This window comes from Saimiri boliviensis, chromosome X (genome assembly GCF_048565385.1).
Source record: "Saimiri boliviensis isolate mSaiBol1 chromosome X, mSaiBol1.pri, whole genome shotgun sequence".
Taxonomy (NCBI): domain Eukaryota; kingdom Metazoa; phylum Chordata; class Mammalia; order Primates; family Cebidae; genus Saimiri; species Saimiri boliviensis.
The window spans coordinates 15063049-15087545 of record NC_133470.1 but is presented as its reverse complement, the minus strand read 5'-3'; the positions used below and the strand labels follow the sequence as shown (position 1 = coordinate 15087545).

Here is a 24497-nt window from a genome sequence, read left to right as displayed (position 1 = left end):
TCCCGAGTAGCTGGGACTACAGGCATGTGCCACCACACCCAGATAATTTTTGTATTTTTAGTAGAGATTGGGTTTCGTCATCTTGGCCAGGCTGGTCTCAAACTCCACACCTGAGATGATTCGTCCACCTCGGCCTCCCGAAGTGCTAGGATTATAGGCATGAGCCACCATGCCTGGTTCTCATGTTTTTATAGGGTATATTGATTTGCATTTGTTGATTCTCAGTAAAGAAAATTATTGGAAGTTGGCGTTTATGTGATTATAGATGAATTGATATTATATCATATGCTTTTGTTATACTAAGGAGTTTATTTTAAAATTTTCTTCAGTGAATCTTCATATATATAGAAGGAACATTTTTATTTTCTTAAAATTAATAAAATATTAATATATATTAATAGAACTTAACTGTTACATATATCTTAAATTATTTGACAGCTTTAGAAAATACAATCGAGGTACAGCATTGGTGATTTAAAAGAAATTCAGTCCAAAAAGGAGCATAGCAAGATGACCTGTTTTGAAAGGAAATTCTTGTACTGTGTATACAGTTAAAAGATGAAAATATTCATCTGTCTTTGTGCCATTTTGTATAATGTGGGAATGTATGAAGAATTATTTTTGTGATGTTCCTAAAATGTCTATAGGTTTTATATCATCAATTTGGACAAGATCCTAAAAAACTGAGTAAACATTTTGATTGTTTTTTTGTGGGTTTGGTATCTTTGCATGAATGTAGAAATGTATTTACCTACATATTTTTAGGTCACAGAAATGATCATTGATATTAACTATATTTAGGTTTTCTGTGAGTGAAATGGCTAGTGGGATATAGTAATTGATAATGTACTGTTCACAAACTTTATTTTAATCAGTCTCATTGTTATATTTGCATACGCGTTTTTCCTTAAGTCTGTGTCTATGTAAACAAACATGGAAACTTTGGCCCTCACCTGGATCCAAAGAGAATCCAGCAGCTGCCTGACCACTTTGGCCCAGGCCCGGTGAATGTGGTGCTTCGCCGGATTGTGCAGGCCTGCGTGGATTGTGCCCTTGAAACTAAAACTGTTTTTGGATACCTGAAGCCAGATAATCGTGGCGGAGAAGTGATAACTGGTATGCTCATCTAATACATCATCTAGTTCAGTCCCTCCCCTCCCCCTCTCCTCCCCACCGTTCCCTCCCCTTCCCCTCCCCTCCCCCTCCCCCTCCCCTTCTCCTTCCCCTCCCATTCCTCCCCCTTCCCCCTCCCCTTCCCCTCCCCCCTCCCCTTCCACCTCCCCTCCCCCTCCCCCATCTCCCCCTTCTCCCTCCCCTTCCCCCCCTCCCCCTCCCCATTCCCCCCTCCCTCCTTCCTTCCCGCTTCCCCTACCTTCTCCCTCCCCTTCCCCTTCCCCTCCCCCTCCCCTTCCCCTCCCCTTCCCCTCTCCTCTCCCCTTCCCCTCTCCTCTCCCCTTCCCCTTCCCCTCCCCCTCCCCTTCCATTTCCACCTCCCCTCCCCCTTCCACCTCCCCTCCCCCTCCCCTCCCCCTCCCCTCCCTTCTCCCTCCCCTCCCCCTCCCCCTCCCTCCCCTCCCCCCTCCCTTCTCCCTCCCCTCCCCCTCCCTCCCCCTCCCCTTCCCCTCCCTCCCTCTCCCCTCCCATCCCCCTCCCTCCTCTCCTCCCCACCTCCCCTTCTCCGTCCCCTCCCCCTCCCCTTCCCCTACCTCCTCTCCTCCCCACCTCCCCCTCCCCTTCCCCTTCCTGCTGCCCTTCCCCTCTTGTCCCCTCCCTGCTCCACTTCCCCTCTTCTCCCCCTTCCCCTCCCCCTCCCCCTCCCCTTCCCCCTCCCCTCCCCTCTCCGCCCTCCCCTCCCCTCTCCGCCCTCCCCTCCCCTCTCCCCCTCCCTTCACCTCTCCCCTTCCCCTCTCCCCTCTCCCCTCTCCTCCTCCCCCCATTCTCTCTCCCCTCTCCTCTCCTCCTCCTCCCCTTCCCCCTCCCCCTCCCACTTTCCTCCCCTTTCTTCCCCCTCCCCTCCTCCTTCCCCACTTCCCTCCCCTTTCTTCCCCCTCCCCCTCCTCTTCTTCCCTCCTTCTTCTTTCTTCTTCCTCCTTCCTCCTCCCTCCTTTCTCCGTCCTCCATCCTTCCTCCTTGCTGCTGCTGCTGCTTCTCCTTTTTCTCCTATTTCTTCTTCCTTTTTCTTCTTTTTAGAACTGGGTCTCACTCTGTCGCCCAGGCTGAAGTGCAATGGTGTGATCTTGGCTTACCGCAACCGCTACCAGGTTCAAGCGATTCTCCCACCTCAGCCTCCTGAATACCTGGGATTATAGGCATGTGCCATCATGCCTAGCTAACTTTTGTATTTTTAGTAGAGACAGGGTTTTGCCATGTTGCCCAGGCTGGTCTTGAACTCTTGGCCTCATATGATCTGCTCACCTTGGCTTCCCAAAACACTGGGATTACAGGTGTGAGCCACTGCACCCAGCCCGTAATATTTATTATATTGGTATAATAGAATATTTATAAGACTTATAATGTATGTTTCTGGACTTTAAGCTCTGGTTTGAAAAGTTTACTTTTTAAAATGGACAAATGATGTCAGAATAATACTGTAAATTGGGACAAAAGTCACAGATTCTTCGTTTTACATGCTGTATTAAGCTCATTATAGGCAGAGTATCTTGGTTGATAATATATTTTATCTATAAGAAGTTCTAAATAAAAATATGACTCAAGAAGTCATTAAGTGATAAGATACAGTTGGTGGCTGTGATCAGATACCACAACATTCATACCCATGGAATATTTGGAATAGAAGGAAGTGTTATAGATCAGTGAGTTTCTGTTGTTGTTGCTGACTTAAGAATATTTTCAGATGAGGAAATATAGGCTGTTGTGTTTGAATGAGAGGGACTTTTATAATTTAAGATTATTCCTTTATGAATTACAAAAAACCTACAAATTAGACTTATAATACATTTCCTAAAATGATGGTTTTTCAAAATTAATGTTGTATTTCTCATCCGTCTGAGATGACTATGACATTCTTTTTTCCCTTAATAGCCTCCTTTGATGGGGAAACTCATTCCATCCAGCTCCCTCCAGTCAACAGTGCATCATTTGCTCTTCGCTTTCTTGAGAACTTCTGCCACAGTCTGCAGTGTGATAACCTTTTGAGTAGCCAGCCTTTTAGTTCTTCCAGGGGTCATACTCATAGCTCTGCAGACCATGATAAAAATCAATCAGGTGAGAGAAAATGTAAACTTTTATACTATACTACTATTTAACTTGAGAATCTTGTGTAATTGTTTTCCCTTATGTTCTCCTCAAAGTAAACATTTTAGCCACAGTGAACTAAATAGAAATGTATAACATATAGTTGTTTTTGTTTATTCAAAGTAGGAAAGTAATTTCTTGTATTCATAACGAACTTGAGAATCAAACCCCATGGCTTATTTATGTTTGGCTTCATTTTGACTACCTCACAGAGTTAAACATTCTCTATTAGAGTGAAGTATGGCTTTAAAGTTATTGACCTTTATAATCCTTAGAAGTTAGCAAAGTATGTTGAGCCCATTTGCTATAAAGATGAAGATTTTGTTACAGTCATCGAGGTTTGACAAATGAGTGATACTTTTTTGTTGTTGTTGTTTTCTGAGACAGAGTCTCGCTCTGTCACCCAGGTTGGAGTGCAGTGGCATGATCTTGGCTCACTGCAACCTCCACCTTGCTGATTCAAACGATTCTTCTGTCTCTGCCTCTTGAGTAACTGGGGTTATAGGGGCCCACTACCACACCCAGCTAATTTTTGTATTTTTAGTAGAGACGAGGTTTCGCCACCTTGGCTGGGCTGGTCTTGAACTCCCAACCTCAAGTGATCTGCCTGCCTTGGCCTCCCAAAATGCTGGGATTTACAGGCGTGAGTCACCATGTCCAGCCTGTGATATGCTTCAATTTGATGTTTGAACCATGGTTGCTTCTCTTCCATAAGAACCCCAAACTGATGCCTGAATAAGAGAGTAGGTGTAAGATAGTCCTGTAGAACCAAAAGTAGATTTCTTGCCTCTGATCCCTAAAGCAAGAAAGCTCTTTAAGCTTTTTTGCAAGTGTTCTTTGTTTTTTGGAAGTGGTTTGTCTCTTTTTCATCTGACTCGTGAAAGCTATGTTTTACTGATCATGGCAGGATTGTATGTGGGTCTTTTAAGAGTAGCTGAAGTTCTCAGGTATTATTGCCCCATGGTTTTCTAGCTGGGTGCTGCTGAATCTGGAAATACAGAATACCATCACAGACTATCTTTTTCAGTCCAGGGATTCTAATTCACATGCCACTCAAGTGTGAAGCTTGAGTACTGTCTCTAGCTACTACTTTTTTTTTTTTTTCTGGTTCTTCTGGTTACCTACACCTTTCTTTATAAAGCTTGTCTCCTCTACTTCAGTAACATCTGTCATATCCATCCCCTTTTTTCCATTTCCTTGTCACTACCCTGCTTCAGACTGTACTAACCCCTTCTCTGGTTTAGTAAAGCAGGCTCCTAACTGGAATGCTCTTTCCAGTTTCTCCCCAAATGTCCAGTGACTCCCTTTGAAATAAAGGTATGATGCTGTGACATGCTCACAAAAAGTATACATAGAGAAGCAATGGCGTGGAGAGCCCAGGTGTTGGAGTTTGTCAGACCTGGGTTCCAATCTTGCCCTTGTAATCTCTATGCTGTAAGACTATGAAGTCTGACCAGCCTACATTTTAATTCATCTCCTGCTATTAAATAGCTATGTGCCCATAGACAAAGTACTGAGCCTCTAATTCTCAGTTTCATTATCTGTGAAGTGGATACCTTTTTTATGCCTGGCATGAAGTAGGAGCAATAAAAGGTAGCTATCAGAACTAGGGGGAAGAGAAAGAGTAAAGTTTTATGTTTTTATGTGATATCCTTTTTCCCCTCCTTCAGGAGAGGTAGGAGGTCATCAAAAATGGTAGGAAAATTGGAAGATGACTAGAAAGGGAAGGGCCACCTGTGTAGGAAGAGATGTATCTGTGTAGTGATAGGTTTTCTGTTTCTAAGGGGAAAAATATGAGTTGGAGATGTCAAGAGTACAATTCCCTGAATTTTTTTTGTGTGGAGATAGAGTCTCACTCTGTTGCCCAGGTTGGAGTGCAATGACATGATCTCAGCTCACTGCAACCTTCACCTCCTGGGTTCAAGCGATTCTCGTGCCTCAGCCTCCCAGAGAGCTGGGATTGCAGGTGCCTGCCAACATGCCCACCTAATTTTTGTATTTTTCATAGAGGTTAGAGTTTCACCTTGTTGACCAGGCTGGTCTCAAACTCCTGGCCTCAAGTGATCCTCCCACATTGGCCTCCCAAAGAGCTGGGATTACAGGTATGAGCCACCATGCCAGGCCCAATTTCCTGATTTCTTACACAAAGCATTAAGAATGCCAGTAATTTACATAATCCCATTCTTTGAAAGATTTTAAAGATAATGTAATTCTTCTTTAAATTGAACACAGAATGTTTGAATTTTCTTCATTGAACACAGAATGTTTGAATTTCAGATTAATCAAATAATCAGCATAGGTAACTATTTGGAAAAAAACCACTGAATAATTAATAAATTTTACATTATTTTAAGGGTTACTAGTTTTCTTTCACAGAAAGCTTAATATAGCCACTTGAAAATGGCTTTGAGTTGGAACTCTTATGTTAGTTTTCCTTGTCAGCTTGTAGTTAAAGAAGTTGCATATAAATGTGAGGTTGATTCTTACTAAGATTTCATGTCCAGTATCCTATTTCTCTTACATTTATAAAATAAGTGACTCAAAAATAGTTTTTTAAGATAGAGTGTTCTTCTTAGGAGACTTTGATTCTGGCAAATCTGGTGTTTGCATATTTTAGCAGTAGTCATTTTTAAGACATTTTACTGAAGTATAGTCTACATAGAGAAAATTGTACAAGAAATGTACCTTGATTAATTTTCATGCCTGTATAACCAGTTCTTGGTTGGAAAGGTAGCTATTACCAGTACCCTGGAAGTACTGCTAATGTGTCAAACCACCTTTCATCCTCTACTACCCCTCACTTCGCACAAGGATACCTACTGTTCCAGCTTCAAGTACTATATTTTTGTCTGTTTTTGAACTTTACAGAAGTGAAATTATATAGCAGTTTCTCTTATACCTAGCTTTTCTGGCCCATCATTATGTTTGTAAGATTCATCTGTATTGTTGCATATAGTTAGATCATTCCTTCTCATTGCTGTACAATATTCTATTATGTAAATATGTCACCATGGTATGTATCCATTTGAGTGCTTTCTGTTTTGTGCCCTTATAAATAGTGTTAGGTTTTGTACCCTTATAAATAGTGTTATCGTGAACATTCTATACACATCTTTCTGTTCCTGTATCTATCTTGGAGTGGAATTGCTAGGTTATAGCAAATTCATAGAATAAGTTTTAGTAAATACTGCCAAATGGTTTTTCAAAGTGGTTGCCTCAATTTATTTTCCTGTTAGCTTTCTGCTTTTTAAAACAGATGATAATTCTCTGGTGAAATTTTTTATTCTTTGAACTTTTCTGTCCATGTTTCCTGTTTTCTTGAACATATTCATCAAAATTGCGTTATAGTCTTTGTCTACTGACAACAGTAGTTTTTCTCTCAATTGTTGGTTATATGGTCTTCTTTGCATGTCCACTACTATTATTTTTCTATGTGGGACACTGTATGTACAAGATCTGCAGAAGCTCCAGATATTTATCTTAAAGAGTTTCCTCTTTTTTAAGCAGAAAGAGGGAGGGCTCATCCCATTCAATAATGGAGCTGGGTTGGGGCTGAATAGCAGTTTTAGTAAGCCTCAGTCTATCTCTGATTCCTCCCTATTCTTCAGGTATTACTTTCCCAGGCTTTTGATTGAGAACTTGGGAATTCTGTAGCTCCTTAGCCTTGGAAGACTATGGAGAATTGTACTTCTCTCCTTCAGAGGTTTGTTGCTCTGCTCTTCAGTCTTCTACCTAATGTATTATCACAACTTTGCACTTGTGTTTAGGGATAGATGGCTTATGTGTTTGAGCTAGACCCCTTCCACTGGTGGGTCTTTATTTCTTAAGCACCATGAGACTGTGAGAGATTTCAGTGTGCCGGTTTTCAGCCTAGCTCCCCAGCTTCCTGTATAGCTCCAGAACTTAGCAAATGTTCCATGGGGGAAACCAGCTATGAGTTTGAGTTTCTTATTTGTCACTCCAGCTGTGTTAAGCTGCTAAATCTTTTGATTTATTTTTGCCTAGGTAGAGCCCTCTGCCTGTGTCAAGTTCTATTTCAGTGTAGTGCCAAGAATGAGAAAATTTCTACAGGGAAAAAATTTGACGAAATATTCAGTTTAGACTAGAATGGTTCTTCTCCTTCTGGAATTTGATTTTATTAGTTCCTATGACTGCTATACCTTTAGAATGCTTTTTTTAATAACATTATTGAGATGTAATTCACATACCATAATTTCACTCTTTTAAAGTTTATAACTCAATATTTTTTAGTGTATTCACAGAGTTGTGCAGTCATCTCCACTATCTTCATTACCCCCCAAAGAAATCCCATACCGATTAGCTGTCATCCCTCAATCTCTCTTCCCCCTAGCCATTGGAAACCATTTATTGACTTTCTGTCTTTATGGATTTTCCTATTTGGACATTTCATATTAATGGAATCATATAATATGCGCCCTTTTGTATGTAGCTTTTTTCACTTAGCATAATGTGTTTTTTTGTTTTGTTTTTTGAGATGGAGTCTTGCTCTGTTGCCTAGGCTGGAGTGCAGTGGTGTGATCTTGGCTTGCTGCAGCCTCTGCCTCCTGGGTTCAAGCGATTCTCCTGTCTCAGCCTCCTGAATAGTTGGGACTACAGGTGCCCACCACCACGCCAGGCTAATTTTCTAATTTTTGTATTTTTAGTAGAGACAGGGTTTCACCAGGTCCAGGCTTGTCTTGAACTCCTGACCTCAGGTGATCCACCAACCTTAGCCTCCCAAAATGCCAGGATTACAGGTTTGAGCCAGTGTGCCCAGCCTATATTTTCAGGGTTGACCCATGTGGTGGCATATATCAGTGTTTCATTCCTTTTTATGGCTGAATAATATTGTATGGCTATATCGTATTTTGTTTATCAATTTATCAATTGATGCACTTATAGATTGTTTCCACTTTTTGGCTATTAGGAACACTGCTGCAATGAACATTTGTATGTTAGTTTTTGTGTGGATACATGTTCTCTTGGGTATAAACCTAGGAGTGGAATTGTTGGGTCATATGGTTAACTCTGTTTAACTTGAGGACCTGACAGACTTTTCCAAGGAGGCTATACCATTTTACATTTCTATCAGCAGTGAATGAAGGTTCCAATTTCTCCTTGAAAATACTTGTTATTGTCCATCTTTTTCATTATACCCATTCTAGCAGGTGTGAAATGGTATCTCATTATGGTTTGATTTGCATTTTTCCAGTGGTTGATGATGAGCATCTTTTCTTGTGCTTTTTGGCCATTCATATATCATTTATTTATTTATTTATTTATTTATTTATTTATTTATTTTTCATTCATGTATCTTTGGAGAAATGTCTGTTCAAATCCTTTGTCCATTTTTAATTGGGTTCATTGTCTTTTTATTGTTGAGTCATCAGAGTTCTTTGTATATTCTAGATACAAGTCCCATATCAGATATATGCTTTGTATATATTTTATCCCATTCTTTGGGGTGGTTTTTTCACTTCCCCCACCTTTTTTTTTTTGCAATGGAATCTTGCTCTGTCACCCAGGCTGGATTGCAGTGGCGTGATCTTGGTTAACTGCCACCTCTGCCTCCTGGGTTCAAGCAGTCTTCCCATCTCAGCCTCCAGAATGACTAGGACTACAGGTGTGTGCCACCATGCCTGGCTAATTTTTGTATTTTTAGTAGAGATGAGGTGACATGGTTTGGCTGTGTCTTCACCCAAATCTCATCTTGAATTGTAATTCCCATAATCCCCACGTTTCATGGGAGGGACCTGGTGGGAGGTAATTGAATTACGGGGGCAGTTACCTTCATGCTGTTCTTGTGATAGTGAGTTCTCATGAGATCTGATGGTTTTATAAGGGGCTTTTCCCCCTTTGCTTGGCACTTCTGCCTACTGCTATGTATGACGTGCCTTTCTCCTCCTTTGCCCTCCCCAGCCATGTGGAACTGTGAGTCTATTAATCCTCTTTTTCTTTATAAATTACCCTGTCTTGGGTATGGCTTTATTAGCAGCATGAGAATGGATTAATACACTGGCCTTTTCTTTAGTTCTTTAGAGATGATTTTCATTTTTTAGTTCCTTGAATGTATTTATAATAGCTGATTTAAAGTATTTGTCTAGGTCAGGTGCAGTGGCTCACGTCTGTAATCCTAGCACTTTGGGAGGCCAAGGTGAGCAGATCACTTGAGGCCAGGAGTTGAGACCAGCCTGGCTAACATGGTGAAACCTTGTGTCTACTGAAGATAAATACAAGTAACCAGGTGTGGTGGCATGTGCCTATAATCCTAGCTAGTTGGGAGTCTGAGACATGATAATCATTTGAACCTGGGAGTTGGAGGTTTCAGTGAGCCAAAATCATATCATTTCACTCCAGCCTGGGAGACAGAGTGAGACTATGTCTCAAAAAAAAGTATTTGTTTAGTAAATCCAATGTCTGGGCTTCCTCAGGGACAGTTTCTATTGACTTTTTTTTTTTTTTCCTTTGTATGGACCATAATGTTTCTTTGCATGTCTCTTTTTTTTTTTTTTTTTTTTTTTTTTTTTTTTTTTTTTTAAACTGGACATTTAAAAACCATATAATATGGCAACTTTGGAAATCAGATTCCCTTCTCCCTAGGGTTTGTTGTTGTTCCTGGTGCTGTCTGTTTAGTGACTTTTCCTGGACTGCTTCTGTAAAGTCTGTATTCTTTGTTAAGAGTGGTCACTGAAGTTTGCTTGGATAGCTTAATGAGGTTAGCTAATGATTGGATAGAAATTTCCTTATATGCCTGGAATCATTGTATCTCCCAGCCTTGGCCAAAGGATTTTCTGTGTATATTGGGACGTAACTTCAGTGCTCCAAGAGGCAGCTTATATGTCGACCTTGTGCAGAACCTCAAGGTCAACCAGAGATGAAAGATTAGGGCTTTCTTATGTTTTTTCTGGGCATGCATATGTACATCTGTGCATATGCATGTGAACCGTCTAGATTCCCAGGAATATGTGCTTTTCAGAGTTTCCTGAGGGACATCTCATACCCAGTTTTTCCTTTTAAGCTTTTTGGCCGACTTACTGTTAGCGCTGACTGATAATGTTGTCTCAGGCAGCAGCAAAGTTAAACAGTTGCCACCATTTTCCCCAGTCAGATGCCCTGGAGATGGGTTGTTCTCATTGAACAAGCTCTAATTCAGGTCAAATAAAGACAAACCCTGAAAAGGAGCTTTTTCAATGAGCTGCAAGACTGGTTTAATAGTGATAGTTCTCTGGGGATGGGGCTTTTGGAGAGCTCCAAACCCATTGTGCTCCCTCCAGTGACTACTGCGTGGCTGTTTTTCATACCTGCTGTAGTTGTGAAGTGTTGGTTTTCAAGGCTACTGTGAAAATGGGGTGAGGGGGATTATATTAGGCAAGTTGAAATGCCATAGAATTTGATGTTTTTTTCTGAGATCCAGCCATTTTTCTTAAACACTTTGGATTGTGGCAAGTCTTTAATTTCTAGGGTTTTGAAAAAGTTAGGTTTTATAGTTTTTGCCAGTGTTTTCACTGTTTTTTTTATGAAGGAGTAGATTTTGGGAAGTCTTTGATCAGTCATCCTGGAATTGCTTCTCTGATGATTTTTAAAAAATACTTTGTAAATTACCTGGCTTTTCCTCGATCTCTGTAGGAACACTTTCCTCCCTTAGCTTATTACGATACCCAGAAGCAGAAGTCAAGAGTCAATTTTATATTTGTTTCAGCCCCAGATAGTAGACCATACTTCATAAACTTTTCATAAAGCCTTAGTACATTACAAATAAAAGATAAAGACTTTTTCTAATCTTGCCAAGATTATGAAGTAAATAAACATTTATAGAAAACTATATTTTAGTACTCGAATTTTCCATAATGTTAAATAGTTATGACAAGCCAATTATTTCTTTCCTTAGAATTTAATGTCTTCATTAATTGTAGAAATACGAGATATGTTTTGCCTGTTGGTTTTATAGTCCATTATTAAAAATGAAGCTAAAGTGGTAAGAGCTCTAGAGCTCTACTGGACTCATTGGGATTCACTGAGTAACTAGATTGAGCTAAAGGTTACTCATCATAAGATTCTGAGAAGCATGCCTGGCCCTCAGCCAAAATTTTGAACCAGATGAGTTTGACTTTGATACTCATTGCAATTCTTCTTCCCTTTTGAGGTCTACTATCAGAATTTTTAGAGTTCTTTTATAACTTATTTGTTGTTTTAGTGGGAGATTAAACCAGGATATTTGTTGATACTTAGGGTATAATTGATAATTAAAGCTGTCTTTACTTTCAGATCAGGCTTTACAGAGTGGTCCTTTAGGCAGAAGTGCATTTGGCTGAATGATAAGTAAGCAGTAGACCTGTTTTAAGGGTAGCTCTAGGCTAGGATTGTTATTTAACAAAACGGGTATTCATTATACTGTACCTTTTATTTAATTTCTCTGAATTAAATAAAATTTCTCTGAATTTGGTTCATGGGAACAATTTTCCCAGGTCATTTTAGACACATTTTAATAGGTTGCCTCACTGCCTTGTGAGATATTTAGAAAGATCTGATAACCCCAGAATAAAGAAGCCTAGATATACTCCTTCTGGAAATGCTTTTAAGTTTTGAATATTATTTCAGTGCAAATATAAAATAGGATGAAATAGACACATGTTATTCATGAACATCAAATAACTGAGAAGTTGTCAATGAAGTTATTGTAGGCAGATGATGTAGAAGCAGAAGTGTTTCATGCTGATGATATGAAAATGCTTGAGTATATTAATTCGTTATAACAGACAACTTTTTTTTTTTAAACAGCAAAAGAAGATGTAACAGAAAAGCAGAGCACCAAACGATCTCCTCAGCAATCTGTACCGTATGTTGTTCCTCCCTCTCCTAAGCTCCCCAAAACAAAGGAGTATGTCTCTGAAGGTAAATAGCATGTACACTTCCCAGGATTGGGAAGAAACGTTTCTCTGCTACCACTTGTGTATACTCTTGGGATGGTAGTATTGGAAGTAGGGAGGTATATTTGCCCAAATAAGTTTGGCGATTAGGTTACTACTTTGACAGCTTTGTTGAACATTTCATTCATTCCCTTCAGAAGTGCCCAGCTGTCATTTCTCCATAGATTAAAAAAATGGTAATAACCTTTTCCCTTCACTATTGTATTGCTAAAAACTGGTAGAAAGAAGAATAGAAAAACCTACTGCCTTTCTCCAAAGAAAATGTTAACTGCGTAAGTAGTAAACAAATGTTAGAAACCAACTGTATGATCATATTATAACAAATAGCAATGAAGAACTGCATTTCTAAAAACGAATGCTTTAATGAGGTGTTTATAGTCTTGGTGACAAGACTGGCAAATGATAGTAAGTTACCATGAAAAATATAGGTGATATGGAATCACTTTGGACTGTAGGACAATGTCCATTAATATAAATGCCAAGGAATGCTGAGGAGGATGGATCACCTGAGAGGTCAGGAGTTCAAGACCAGCCTGGCCAACATGATGAAACCCTGTCTCTACTAAAAAAAAAAAAAAAAAAGGCAAAAAAGCCAGGCATGGTGGCAGGCGCCTGTAGTCCCAGCTACCCAGGAGGCTGAGGCAGGAGAATCGCTTGAACCCAGCAGGTGGAGGTTGCAGTGAGCCAAGATCGAGCCACTGCACCCCAGCCTGAGCAACAAGGGCAAAATTCTGTCTCAATCAGTCATTCAATAAATGCATGCATGCATGCATGCCAAGGAGGGGATAGCCATGAACTTTGTGTTAGAACTTTGTGGTTCAGTATAGCATAAGTTAAGCAAACTGTTATTAGGGATGAGATTTTTTACCTTTTAGTAGTATTTGAACTGTAAGTCTATTGAAGATAGCCGCCTTTGTCTTTTTTTCTGTAGAAGTATCATTGTTTGCTGGGGGAGATGGCATTCCCAAAGAGGAGAATCTTTCAGAAGATTCTAAGAGCTCATCACCAAATTCAGGAAATTGTTTGAATCCTGCCTGTAGAAATGCTATGTATACTCACACTTCAGTCTCCAAGGATTTTTCTCAAAGTGTGCCAGACACCACAAGCTCACCAGTAGTTGGGGACAAATCATCCCCCAAGAGCAGTCCCCATGAAGTTAAATTCCAAATAGAGAGGAAAAGTGAAGGTATGTTCAAAAATAGTAATTCTCATTGTGTTTGTCTTTTGCCTTGAGATTTTCACACCTAACAGCATCCTCTGAGAGTATATCACATTGGAGAAAGTGCTAAATTTGGGAGGCTGAGTCCTTCCTTTCACATCACTGTCAGGGTCAGACCATTATGGATCCTCCAGTCCTGTTGACATCACTATTGTCTCTGGGGATCTGGATCACCAACCATGTCTCTGATAGAGACTTCTCAGATTAGTAGTGCTTAAGCAGTTGTAATTTATCATTTCCTTGGTTCCTGTCTGGATGCACAAACCTCTCATGACTCTGAGACCTGGAAAGACAGTGCCTCTCCTTCCTTTCTGTTGTACACTTTTCTTAGTCTCTCTTGAGACCCTTCCTGGCCCCAGCCTGTGTTGACTCCTGGATTTGGGCTGGCATCTTGTTGCCACAGCCACACCATTTCCTCATTCTCCACATCCTTCCTCAGACCCACCAGGAAGACATGACATGCATAAATAGGGCAACATCCCATTGCCATTTAGAAGGATCCAGAACAGTCTTCCATGTGCAAAGAGGGCTAACGCTGTACCTTTGAAGGATTAAGGGTGCAGGAGAGTGAGGGTGGGAATAAGTGTTTTGTCCTTTTTCTCCAGGTAGGCATGTAGGCGAGGTTGAGGAGTGAAGGAAGTAGGAACCTTGCCTTTCCTCATGGGTGTTACCGATGGGCAACCACACTGTGCACACACACTGTGACACATTTAATATCGTCAGTCCCATCTCCTCTGGAGATTGTCTTTGCTTTTAGGTGACATGGTTTGCAGAGTCTAACAATAGATGCTTATTCCATAAGGGCTAGTATACCCTGCATTTTAATGTATTTTCACAAAGTATCACCTTTTGAAGACAGGCCTTCTCAGTACAAGTTTACTTCTAATGCTGAATATCTCACTTCGGAATGTATGTCAAACACTGCTGTGCTAAGGTAGCCAGTCTTGGGGCTTCAGAAGGCTAGCCTCAGGTCTTCTTAGGAATGTAGAGGCTAATAGTAATAACATTGCTTTCTAGTAATTTACCCACTGGTAATATAAATAATCATCATCTTCATCACTATCTGACATACACCAGGCATATAATATTTCATATGGCCTCCTACATTATATTGTTACAACAATTCCTTAAAATGTAGGTGTTGGTAAGCATTTTCAGATGAGAAATTTGAATTCATTTGGCTAAGGTCCCTCAGCTAGAAAGTGGCTGGGCCAGTCCTTGAGCTCAAGCACTCTGACTCCGGGGTTGTACTCTTAACTCCTGTGCTGCTTGTGTCTCCCAAGAATAGGTAAGCATTTCCATTAGAAACTGTCTACAGATGTCATTACCATTATTTTTAAGGCATTTGAACTGTTACCTAAAGCTGATTCCACTCCTAACATTTAATGATGCTCACATAATTTCCTGTCCTGCCTTGTCCCATTATTTGAATGAAAAATATTGCTGATCTTTATTATAGAAAATAAATCCAAGAATGTTGGGAGAGATCAAATCACTTTCATACTTTCATTATATTTATTCCAGAAATATTTATTGATATGCCAGTGCATGTAAGACAGAGCTGTTCAGGAGAAAAACATGACTGGACTTTTATTATTTTTCACATGGTTAGTTTGTTTCATGTAATTATTTGAATAACAGCAATGTAATGTTTGCAAACTTCTCTGATTGTTTTGAACATGTAGGCTCAAGTAAATTATATTTGCTTAATAGAATAAAAATGGAAAATCTTATGGTTGTTTTATTTTTAATATAAGATTAATTTTATACCCCAAATCATATCTTTTTACATATAGTTTATCTGCAGTAATTGTAAAACCTGGTTACATGTTATTCAAAACATAAATGTACCAGATTATGATGACAGAAACCAGAATTCTACAAAAATGTAAATGGGAGCTATGATTAGCTTTGCCAATGATTTTTCATGTTACCTTGTGTCTTTGTTGAGTTAAAGGAGATGGTGTTTCTGTCTAAATTGTCAGAATGCCTCAGGCACAGGGTGGTCTACACCATCGTCATTTTTATTTGGGTGGATACAGCCCAGCAGAATTTCTCTGTAGATATGACCAACATTTTTTTCTCTGACATGTGGAGGGGAGGATATATTTTGGTATAGAGTTTTTATTTCACATCATAGTTGTGATGTTGGAAATAAACTTCAGAGTTACACACAAAAAATTAACCACTATAAGTCCTTTTATCTTCTGTTTTTCTTTACCTTTCCCCTGGGTAAATACTCAGAATGCTTCTAAAATGGCCGTAACCCAGATAATAGGAAAGAAAGAGTATGCCTCTGGCTAATTCACACACATAAAAACTTAAAATTGGTTAAAGAAACAAATCTTCCTAGCTAAGTACAAAATTAACTTTGGTTATCACGCACTAACTTTAGGGAGTTAAGGGCTCTGGTTGAGTAAATGAATACTTGTCAGGAAACAGATTTCATCATAACTTAGTAAAGAGTACAGCTAAGACCTTTTGAACACTTAAATTGTTTCATGTCTTAGTTATGTATTTTTTTTTACATATAAACCTTCAACCAAAATATCTATTACCATGCAATTAAACATGATAAAGGAATTAAATGTTAGTTATTTCTGACCTAGCTTAGCAGAAAATAATCTTGTTTTCTTCAAAATTCAGATAAGCATTTAAGCCACAAGAGACAACAATCTAAAGAGTAAAGTAATGCTAAAAATATTCTTATTGAATACATGAGAGAGATTTGGTAAATGGACTTACTTGCGTATCAAAAATAAAGGGATTGTTGAAATTCTTTGATTAAAGTGAATGCATTTAAGCAATTATAAAATTGTAAATTTGACCATGTGTTGTGGCTCATGCCTGTAATCCCAGCACTTTGGAAGGCTGAGGTGGGCAGATTGCTCAGCCCAGGAGTTTGAGACCAGCCAGGGCAACATGGAGAAACCCTGTCTCTACAAAAATATAAAAATGAGCTGGGAGTGGCAGCATGTGTCTCTAGTCCCAGCTACTTGGGAGGCCAAGGTGGGAGGATCACTTAAGCCCGGGAAGTCAACTCTGCAGTGACCCATGTTTATGCCACTGCACTCCAGCATGGGCAACAGAGTGAGACCCTGTTTGAAAAAAACAAAAAAAAAAAAAAAAAAAACAAAAACAAAACCTAAACCTAAAAAACAAACAATTGTAAATTTGGGGAATTTCCATCGGATTTAGTTAGTAAAATAAACCTAATTGAGACAGAGATTGAAATTCCTTGAAAGACTTAAGACTTAGAGAAGTCACAGGTTAGATTAGATTAACCTAATTTTACCCAAGTAACAGATCTTTTGCTGTATTGGCCTGTGGCCAAAGATGCCTTGGGTTGCTTAGTCTGTTTTGTGATCTTTAAAGCTTAAAGGTAACTTCTGAACCTGCTTTTGTTGTTTGGGGGAGGTCAGATTGGATGCTCTTGTGTAGCCGTCCTCACATCATCTTTGTATAAGCTTTCACAGTTGGAGTCTTGAGACCTTGTTGGGGAACTTAACAGAAGGTTCCAGGAATTAGACCATTATTCCCTACCTAACATCTCTTCTTTCAGGATAATGATCAGGTCAAGTATGATTTGTCTTTTTTCCCCCCCATTGAAGCTCCAAGCTATATAGCTGTACCTGATCCCAGTGTCCTGAAACAAGGCTTCTCTAAGGACCCTTCAACCTGGTCTGTGGATGAAGTGATACAGTTTATGAAACATACAGATCCTCAGATATCAGGCCCCCTCGCCGACCTCTTCAGGCAACATGTAATGTATCTTTTGATCCGGTTTTCCTGCCTTTGAATGACCTCTGTGCAGGCCCTTCATTTGGATACTGTGTAGATAGTGGGGGAACCCTATCAACTGATTTTTCCTTATGTGAGAAAAGTTATTTTTCTCAAGGTTAGTTCCTTAAATGGTAGGTTAATGGTCTATTCTTTAAGTGAGTATCCAAGTGCCTAAAATACAAACAGCTTCAACTTTTCAAGACATGGTGAGTCAGCATTGTAACTCTCAGGTGTACCTCCCCTTTGTAATGACAGATACAAGGATCCTCCCCAACCTGCTCCCAGCTCAGCGCCAGGACCATGAGTAGAAGGGGTTGACCACAAGTTATTACAGGGTGGCCTTCCTCCAATGAATCCAGCAACTGCATAAGATTAAGTACAACCTTTTAAACAGGAACTCACAAATACCAAATAATATGCTTCCATGACATAAACTGGTTAAGGTAATAAAGAATTTTAGGAGGATGCCTTGTAACTATTAAGTAGTATTTTCAGTGTTTTCTAACAAATCAAATTACTCATCTATTATCTGAGGTACCCTTTTCACTGTTGCAAGAAAATCAGTAATTAGTTTTAGCTTCTAACCAGCTTCAGACAACTAACTGATTAGCTTTCAACATAATGACTACACTGTATAGCACATTTACAGTTTGCATTGATATTGACATATTCCTGGCCCTTCTCAGAAAGTTATTGACTATCTGAAATTCATTTCAGAAGTAGACACTCCCCAGTCTACTTCTTTAAAAAGCATCTAACATGTTAGTATTAACACATTCATGATTTTTGGCCCTTTATCATAGATGTATGTAGTACTTTATTTAACACACAGTACTTAAAATCAGATTGTTTGATACTTGGGACATTTTTTGAAGATACAAGGTTAAATTTCTTTTTCTTAAGATTTAACTAAATTCATAAATCATCAAATGATGCTTCACTATATAAATAATATTTTTGATAGTTTTCAGGAAATAAAGCAGATTCAGAAAATATATATCTGGAGTATACAGTTGCTCTATTTTACATGTTCCTATGTATAAATAACTTGATATGAAAGCATTATTAATAATTATGATTTCCTTCTGTCTGTAGGAAATTGATGGGAAAGCTCTGTTCCTACTCAAGAGTGATATGATGATGAAGTACATGGGGCTGAAGCTGGGGCCAGCATTAAAACTGTGTTACTACATTGAAAAACTTAAAGAAGGAAAATACAATTAAAAAAATGTGTAAGTTTAGATTGGACATAATTCTCAGGTGTACTGTTAACATTTTAATTTAAAAGTATTTCTCTTAGCAGTTTTTGTTTTGTAGACAGTTCCTGTGAAATGTTTTATCAGAATTGAAGAACTTTATTAACAGTTCAGTCAACTTTTTTTTTTTTTTTTTCTGGAGTCACCAGCCAGCCTTGGGAGGCACAGCCGACACTCCCCAGTCTAATTCTTTAAAAAGCATTTAACATGTTAGTATTAACACATTCAAATTGGTAGTTCTTTATGTCTTTTTACATTTTTCATTGTACAGTTTACATATACTTAATGTAGTTAACAGAGAAAAACATTTGATTTTGGTTAATCTTTATATCTAGAACCAAAACAGCTAAATCCCAAAGGGGAAAATATCAGGGACTGACAACTTCTATAATTAAATCCATGAGAATTTTTCCTCACCAGAGAATTTAAAGGTGCACCTATAGATATCTTTTCTCAAATATTTTGTGTGATCCTCTGCAGTGTTCTGTTCGTGTTCTATCAGTATATCGAGAAAGGGAATAGCCATATAAATTATTTTCCTTTTATTATTTCTCTATATGTTGTATTTGATCATAAAGGAAAAAAAGCAAGCTTATAAGCTTTCATAAAGTGTTCTTACCAGTTTTTGATAAAAATTTTAAATTATACGATAGAATTGTCATTTTATGCAGGAGATATTTATACTACGAGGGTGGTTTGGATGGAGTCAGATTACATTTTTTCAGTGAAATACCTATTATTTTAAAACTTTCCATATTTTCACTAAGCTTGTACATTTAACTAGGCATTCTTTTCTTACATCTCTATGTGAAGATACCAGTGTCCAAATTTTTTGAAGATAAATATTTTATTGTATGTGTTTATTCCTCATATGGTACTTTACCATATTTATATATTGTTTTATACCTGTAGGTTTACACACAAGTAAATCTTTTTTTCTTGAATTGATCTGGCACTTTGCACTGCCACAGAGGTAACGATAAACTATGTATATAGTTAGATGTTTTGATTTCTTAAAAAATATGTGTCCATCATTTGCTATCACCAGTACCTCTCAACTTACTCTTCAGGGGATATGACATAGTCCGTAGATTGGTTTCCATACAGGGAAGTTCTCTGTCCTATGCAATGTTTCTAATTAATTTGCTTAGTTCTGAGCCATTTATTCTGCTACACTTTGAAAGATATATTAGTTCTGACTTACTGTTTGGGGCTTTATTTTTTGAGATGGAGTTTCACTCCTCTTGCCCAGGCTGGTGTGCAATGGCACTATCTCGGCTCACCACAACCTCCACCTCCCGGGTTTAAGCTTTTCTCCTGCCTCAGCCTCCTGAGTAGCTAGGATTACAACCATGTGCCACCACGCCTGGCTAATCTTGTGTTTTGAGTAGAGATGGGGTTTCTCCATGTTGGTCAAGCTGGTCTTGAACTCCTGACCTCAGGTGATCCGCCCGCCTCAGCCTCTAGAAATGGTGGGGTTACAGGCATGAGCCACCGTGCCCGGCCTTGTTTGGGGCTTAATTTTATAAGTTAGAACTTTGAAGAGGAAATGGTGCTATATGTTTATTGTTACTACTTTGTGTAACTTTGATGTAATGTTTATAAGCTATGAGAATCAGTTATAAAGTATTAGCCATTTGTTGTAAATGCCAATAAAATATTCACCAGGGGCAAGAATGTACATTTTCTTTTTAGAAAACCAAATGTACTTTAGACACGAATGCAACTATTTAAAGAATAGCTTCATCTATGTTATTCCTTACATGTCATAAGATTCTTACTTAAACTTGGTCTTCTTTCAAATTGTTTGTATGAAGATGCTGTACCCACTTGAACAGTCCTCAGGTGTTTACATAAATACATTTTACAGTTTTCATATTTTAAAATATTAATAAAGTTAAATCTCAACAATTCATTTAAAACCTCAGATGTAATTTTGTTTATTATTACCACATTACATTAATGTATGAATTTGTTGGAACTGAAACATCCACTCTAGTAAGCTTGTGGCTTTCCGTGTCCAAATACTTGAGTTTTAAAACCTGCCCAGATTCTACTGGTAAACAGATGCTTAAGAGTCAAGGGCTGATTTCTTACAGGGGTCTCCAATGAGACCCCAGGGGTGTTGTAATAAGTTCAGTTGATGAGCTGTATCTGTGGTCAAAGCCTTTATTACGATATCATCAGTGATGCGAGTGTGCTAGAAAATGCCAGTGCCCCGAGATGTCTCATCCCATCTGAGTCTGTACGCCTGGCTGGCAACTCTGGCTGCTCTTTTACCACTGGGGGCCAGAAGCTGCCTCCTGGGTGCACCTGCTCTTGGCCCTCTGCCTCCAGATGGCCCAGCTGTCCCAGCAGGATGCCCTTGGAGGACTGGGGTTCCAGTTGGGTAGCCTCACTTATCCAACCCCTGTCCCCTTCTCCAGGAGCTTCGGCTCCAGCTGAGGAACCCAGAAACCCTCACTGCTCTTGCTCCCCAGCATCGTGTCCTGTGATTCACTGGAGACAATGGGGTCCTGACCGAGGCTCCAGGGCTGATGCTCAGTGGCTGGAACGGGGGTGTTGATTTGAGTGACCTGAGACTTGAGTGATTTGGGGCCCCTTTTTCTCTCCTATCTGGCTTACAAATTTTTAGTCCAGAGACTAATAAGCCGTATTACCCTTCCTGTGAGTTTTAACTGATCTTCCTCTGGCTTTGCCTCTCATTTCATCCTTTTCTGCTCTGTAGCCCACAGAATTCTGCACCTGGAGCTCCAAGACCTTCCAGGCACACCTAGAATTTGCTTTGGCCTTTCGTCTATGATTTCCCATCGTTGAAATGTCTTACCGTACATGTTCTAGAGTGGGATTTCCCAAACTTTTAAACCAAGGCCTCCCTCTGTAGGCATAGAAACACCATGCCCTTCTGTAATACTCAAAAGTAAATACTGCCGAGTAGTGACAGTATAATTGGGAGGAAAAGCACTGCTTTTTCAAGCTGCAGGAGGCATTGTCCTTGCAGTTGACTGAGTAAATGAAGTAGGTTAAAATTTCTGGGGCTATGGCTTGATGCTGGGGCTTGCTCACGAAGTGCCCTGAGGCTGATCCAGGCAACGTGGGAAAGCTCTAGGTTTGAGAGGACGTGCAAGTGAGAGCCCACCATTGAAATATGTGAACAGTCCTTCCTCTCTCTTGGTTGTTTGCCCTATTTTGTCAGCAGATTGATGCAACTGAACCTTGAGAGCCACACTCCATAGTTAGCACGTGCTCAAGTTGAGCTTGGTCACTCCCCCTGCTCTAATTGAGGCAACTCTACTGTTATGGGATCATCTTTCTGGCTTTAGGGATGGTATCAGCATTGAGGGGAGATCTTTAAGAAATAGGGGACCTAGCTCCTCCCCTCAAACTGCCTAGAACATAACAGATAAACCAGCATTCATGAAAAGGAGAACATCAGGGCACTTATGACAGTACATATGAGTCAGCACCAAGTGCCCGTAAGTGATGTGTCCTTATGCAACAGTAATGGTGTGTCCTGTTCTTCTGCCATAGAACCAAAGCACTTAAGCACATTCATTTCTGGAAATAATCCCTCAGGGACAACAGGGCAGCCAGGGCAGGGTTTTGGCCTTGCCAAGCCCCGCTCCTTCTTTGGCCTCACTCCTCCACCTGGCTTTGGCTGGCCTCGGAGGCTCAAGTGCAGTGATGTCAGGGGTGGGGTGGTTGCACATATTCCATGGGGGCAGAAGTCAGTCCATTGGGAGCAGGACCCGTATCTTAAACTTCCCTTTTATATTCACATAAGAAGAGAGAGATTAGGCTTTTCTGCATTAACGTACAGATTCACTGATGGGTCTCAAGTGTTTGATGTTGTTGGTACTTGCCACCATCCCAGCCCTTCTCGGTTCCTCCCTGTCCTTAGAGACATAAAGCCCGAATGCGACACTTGCCACACTCCTTTGCTGGTAGACGTGAGTTTTTAACATTCTGCCACAAGAGGGGCTGTGTCCTGATTTTGGAAGGAGGAATGTGAGGAGAAGCTGTTTCCTTCTGATGACTGCATGGGACAGGCTTTTGAGCATCAGCAGGAGGCAGATGTGGGGTTTGTCAGCAGCCTCTGGATGTCATCTTCAAGCTCACCTACTTCACTTGTGCAGGCAGCTGAGACCACTGAGGGCAGGGGAGCTTCCCTGCAACTCTTGCACTCCTGGATTTCTAGAAACTCCCTCACTTTAGCCTCCACCTTCCAGCAGCCATATAAGCTTCTGATTCTGTATTAAACCACTTCCATTCTGAAGGTTTAGAATGACTCATGTGTTCCCAGCCAGACTTGGACTTGTCCACCTTCTTCAGCTTATCTGTCCTGTAGAGGTGGCCCACTATTCAGAAAGAAGAGTGAAACTTCCACAGAAAGTGGCTTTTATATTATCTAGTTTAAACACAAGTATATTTCATCAAATCTAAGACCCCTTAGATTGTAAGATGCACCACTGTTTACCAAATAGTGAAGGAAAATGCTACCTATTAAACTGTCACTCACCACTGATTATAATATGCAAACTGGGCCAAGCATGGTGGCTCACGGCTATAATCCCAGCACTTTGGGAGACTGAAGCGGGCAGATCACTTGAGGTCAAGAATTCTAGACCAGCTTGGCCAACATCGTGAAACCCAGTCTCTACTAAAAATACAAAAATTAGCCAGGTGTGGTGGCAAAATGCGGCAGGTGGCATAGCCGTGAGAGATCCACCAGGCAGCCTCTACCTGGCTGAGAGGATTGTGCAGGGCTTGTGGAGAAGGCGTTTCCACCAAGACCTGAAGGATGATGGACACAGGTCAAGGGAGGTGTATGTTGAAGGCCAAAGACCCTGAGCAGAAGCGAGCTTCTGTCAAGACACACCTGCCCCTCTTCTAGTAGGTGTGTTACTTTCTGTTCAAGTGTCCTCAGTACATCTGGTGATGATTTGATTGAAAACCTTTATCTTTTACCCCAGGTTAAACCAACTGTTCCTACATCATTTACTGAATAGCCCATCTTTTCCCAAAGGGTAAAGTCATCACCGTTATCACATATTAAATCCTTATAAAATGTTTCTAAAACATAATGTATTATTTGTGTGGAACAAAATTACCCCCAAACTTAGCAGCTTAAAACAACAAACACTCATGATTTCCTGCAGGGTCTGATGATCAGAAATCTGGGCACTGCTTAAGTCGCGTGGTTCTTCCCCAGGGTCTTACAGGTCATACACACGCTGTCGGCTGGAACTGCAGTCATCTCAAGGCTTGACTAGGATGGGGCTCTGCTTCCCAGGTGGCTCAGTCACATGTAGGATGACTATAACTTGTCCCTGGAGTTAGCACTGAGAGGCTTGTGCCCCAGCTCACCCCACAGTCCTGGGATGGTTGGTCATCCACACACGTTGACTGGAGCTCTCGGCTCCTCTGTGGCTGTTGGCAGAAGGCCTCCGTTTTCGTGGAGCTGCCCACCCCAGCCACCTATTCCCTGCAGTAAAAGGCTCCCAAGACTCCAGCGGATGGGAGGCAAAAGTGATCCAGGAGAAAGGCAGAGGTATCTGTGGACCTTTCACAAAACTGAGCTCAGGTTCAGCAACAAGGAACATGTGAATTATAGGAAACAAATACTGTCTTTTGTAGCTTAGGGTCATAATAGTCACATGACAACTTCTGTGATGTTCTGTTGGCTCACAGACCATCCCTGATTCACTGTGGGGTGGATTACACAGGAACGGGGCTATCGGGGGCAGGGACCACTGAAGGTCAACTTGTGGGCTGATACCACACATGAAAAATATTGAGCTTCACCAGTGATTAAAGAAACACGAAGTAAAACAGGATGTGTGTGATTCTCCACCTTTTATAAATTTAGCAAAGTCATGGAGGCCATAATCCTAAGTGAATTAATATAGGAACAGAAAACCAAATACTGCATGTTCTCACTTACAAGTGGGAGATAAATATTGGGTACTGATGGACATAAAGATGGTAGCAATAAAAAAGTGGGGACTACTAGATGCAGGAGGAGAGCAAAGGTTGAAACACTCTTGAGTGCTATGC

At 40.2% G+C, this 24497-nt stretch overlaps 1 protein-coding gene across 3 annotated transcripts in view; it reads left to right on the top strand.

Moving 5' to 3' along the window:
- SCML2 (Scm polycomb group protein like 2) overlaps positions 1-20355 on the top strand; it is a 112319-nt gene extending 91964 nt beyond the window's left edge. For 2 of the 3 annotated variants that reach the window (XM_074392317.1, XM_003924132.4), the window contains exons 10-15: positions 913-1116; positions 3043-3225; positions 12034-12147; positions 13114-13368; positions 17013-17164; positions 18280-20355. In XM_074392317.1, the coding sequence (XP_074248418.1) occupies positions 913-1116; positions 3043-3225; positions 12034-12147; positions 13114-13368; positions 17013-17164; positions 18280-18408 (1037 nt within the window). In that variant the 3' untranslated portion in view covers positions 18409-20355. The remainder of the gene's footprint in view (positions 1-912; positions 1117-3042; positions 3226-12033; positions 12148-13113; positions 13369-17012; positions 17165-18279) is intronic. The other variant, XM_074392318.1, reaches the window with a different exon arrangement.
- The last annotated feature ends 4142 nt before the right edge of the window (positions 20356-24497 follow it).